General features: G+C 56.1%; 1 protein-coding gene across 1 annotated transcript in view; it reads right to left on the bottom strand.

The window, feature by feature from the left end:
- The window catches only part of STIP1 (stress induced phosphoprotein 1), an 18,161-nt gene extending 16,609 nt beyond the window's left edge, over nt 1-1,552 (bottom strand). The window contains exon 1 of the mRNA XM_012810601.2: nt 1,407-1,552. Coding sequence (XP_012666055.1) covers nt 1,407-1,415 — 9 coding nt within the window. The 5' untranslated portion in view covers nt 1,416-1,552. The remainder of the gene's footprint in view (nt 1-1,406) is intronic.
- Nucleotides 1,553-3,401: the final 1,849 nt, after the last annotated feature.

The raw sequence follows: 3,401 nt of genomic DNA, 5'->3' as shown, positions 1-3,401 counted from the left end.
TCTCTTGCCTCTGCCTCCCAAGTAGCTGGGACCACAGGCGCCCGCCACAACGCCCGGCTATTTTTTGGTTGCAGCCGTCATTGTTGTTTGGCGGTCCGGGCTGGGGATTAGAACCCGCCACCTTTTTAGGTGTACGTGGCTGGCGCCTTAGCCAGTTGAGCTATAGGCGCCGAGCCTAAAAAAACTATTTTGATAACAGCAGGAACCCTTTCTTAAATGCAAAAGAGCAAGGTCTTATTCCAGAATCTGTGCTTTGCCTATACTATATAGCCTGTTTAATAGAATTTATTACAAGGGCACAAAAAATTTACTAACCTCTCCATTTCCACTCTCTTTAAGTAAGCAGAAAGGTCCCAGCTTTGCCTAAGGAGCCATTGCTATACTACAGCAAGGGTTAAGCTTTAAATCATACCAAAAAAAGTAAGCTGTTTTTTCTTTATTTCCGACAAATCATTACAGCTCAATGACAGCTTCCAATGGAACAAAACCTCTGTAGGCCTTTGATAACTACAGGGCCCTTAGAACATACTAAGTTACTGAGAGCAAGCAGCAGCAGCAGCTTCAAACTTGGCCCCCTCAAAATGCTGAGCGGACGCACAAAACTTCGTGCTGCTCATCTATAGAATCCAAATTGTTTAAAGTCACTAATTCCACCCCAAGTAACCAGAAACCGACAGCCCTCAGTCCCTCTACAATCACGCGATCACACTCAGAGGGGGAGGGGCCGCATATACATTTGTAAAACACTGGCAGAGACGCAATTCACTCCAAGGACTTTTACGGCACCCTCCCCTTTTCTGCATCAGGCAAAGTCGGTCTGCTGCTCGTCAAACCTCCACTCAACACTCTCCCACCCCGACCTTCCCAGACGCAGAAAAGTAGTACTTAACACAACCGGGTCCCAGGCTGCTAAGAGCCTCACCTACTCCCAGTGTATCACCGCCCCTACTCCCGGGATTCCTCCAAGTTAACCGTGGCCAAGTCGGCCTCTCCGTCGGGAGTCTCTGCTCTCCCAGACCGCCACTTCTCTGGTGACTCCGGCCCCTCGCCCACCTCTCCCCCTCCCGGAGCGGCCGCACCATCCCCCGCTTAGCCCGAAGCCACATCTCGGTCACCTCCTGGGCCCGGCCATTGCCCCTCTTCCCGCCGCGCAGGGTCACGCCGAACTGGGGCCTCCTCGCCGAGCCAGGAAGAGATGGGCGCTCCCGAGGCCGGGCCTCGCTACAAACCCCTCTCCTGCCCGCCAGCCGCGGCCCTCACACACTCCACTCCCCACTGCAGCCCCGTCCGGCCCGGTACTCCGCCCTGACCGCCTCAATCGGATGCCCGCTCCGCCCCTCCACTGCGGCCTAGCCTCCGCCGATCCCCGAGCGGTCCTGGGGCCTCAGCCGCCCCTCCCCCTTCACCTGCTCCATAGCCCGGCCCGGAACCCCGTTGAATCGAATCCGTCCGCTCCGCGTTCCCAACTGCACGCGCCGCCTTCTGGAACCTACTAGAAGCTGCCGGGACCCCCGGCTCCCGCCCCTTCCTCGCCGCCTCACTGGTCGAACACTTCTAGGGGGCTCTCTGTGCTCCCCTACTATTGGCTTCAAGTCCAGCCTATCATCTTTGCTTCCCTCTCATTGGACAGCGGAGAGTAATTCCCTCAACCCTGCCTCCTCCGCACCTCGAGCTCCGCCTATCTCAGGCTCCCCGAATGGAGGGAGGAATGGACTTCTAAGAAACGGATTGGTCTCTGGGTCCGTCCATCGTGGCCCCGCCGGCCGCGCCCATTGGTCCTGTTCTTTCTGGAAATTTCCACCTTTCCCATTGGGTTGCCGGTTACCATGTCAGAACATCCCTCAGAATAGAGAAAATTTCCATTGGGCAGGGAGTTGCCAACACTGTCCTCTGATAGGCTTGAATTGCTGTCGTTCAATGGGGCTTCGCGCCATCGGCGGCTCCGGGCATCCCGGGCTGCAGGCGGCGTTCTGTCTCCGTGGCTCCGCGGGATGTGTAGTCGAGGTGCCGCGGGGCCACCTCCCGCCCTACTGTGCCGCGAGTTCAGCCAAGGCTGTCCTCTCCTTCCCAGCGGGATGGTCTGGCCCTTCCCCCTTGGATCCGCCTTGGGGGTCGCAGCCGATGGGTGACCGTCCCCACTAGCGTCAGGAGAGGTACTTGGCGCTTGACCGCTAAGTGCCCGCGCTCTTCAGCGCTCCTGCCTCAGTCCTGGCCCTCCCCGCTTCCTGGCTGTTGGGTTCTGCATGTTCCAAAACGCTGCGTGGCTGTGAAGGTGCGGAGCTTGGGCTGCACAGGCCCGGATCCCACCGCGGCGGGGCCAGCTGGGCCGCTGGGTGGCCTCAGTGGAGCCGCACACCTCTCTGAGCTCTTGTGTAAATAGTTTGGTAATGTAGGGCAAGGATGATTCCTGCGGTAGACTGTTTAGCTCGGGGAAGCACTTTATCGAATAGACATCTTTCCCGCCCTTCTGTTGTAAAGGGGTAAAGGAAACAAAGAGCCATATGAGGCGCTTGACCACCTACTGCCTTAAATCCCAGCCACAAATGTCAGTAGGGCAGGCAGAGAGGTGGAAAAGGCAGAGAAGAGTTGGGCTTGGGGCGGTGCCTGTGGCTCAAAGGAGTAGGGCGCCGGCCCCCATATACTGGGAGTGGCGGGTTCAAACCCGGCCCCGGCCAAAAACTGCAAAAAAAAAAAAAGAGTTGGGCTTGCAGGATTAAAATGCTGCATTTGCTGCCAGGTTAGCATGGCATGGGATTCATAAACAAAGTCCTATTAACTGAGGTCTTGGGCCCTGCCTTGTCCTCGTTCTTCTCCCCTGTCATGCTGTCTCCCCAGGCTTAAAGTGCCCTCTCTATACCAGGAGCTTCATCTCAGCCATCTATCTCTTACTCCTTCTGGACACTGCAACCAAGTGACAGCTGATCCGCATACCTGGTCATCCTCCTTGTATAGGACACTTCTAGGCTGTAGGGCTGGGCTCAGGGCCTATCTAACCTGCTTTTCTCACCTTTGCCCAGCCTCCCACCTGCAGCACCAAACTGCAGCCGCACTTACATCTCTTCCGTGAACTAGGCTGGCCCCTCACTCTGTTCCTGCTGCTGGCATCCCTCTCCCACCAACTCTACCAGGCTAATATCCCATCTTTGAGGATGAAATGTGCTGTAAAGTTTCCTTGACAACCTGCCCTCCAAAATCAGTCTCACATCTGTCCACTTGACTTCATAGCCCTGTGTGAGTTCTGCACATGTCCAGTTACAAATTAAATGAGTGACTTGGGGAGGGGCCTAGTGGGTCAGGCCTGTAATTCTAGCACTCTAGGAGGTGGGTGGATCCCCTGAGCTCAGGAGTTGGAGACCAGCCTGAGCAAGTGCAAGACCCTGTTTCTTTTTTTTTTTTTTTTT

This window comes from Otolemur garnettii, unplaced genomic scaffold (genome assembly GCF_000181295.1).
Source record: "Otolemur garnettii isolate 467f Iridium unplaced genomic scaffold, OtoGar3 scaffold00140, whole genome shotgun sequence".
Lineage (NCBI taxonomy): Eukaryota > Metazoa > Chordata > Mammalia > Primates > Galagidae > Otolemur > Otolemur garnettii.
This window is presented reverse-complemented; position numbering and strand designations above follow the sequence as displayed.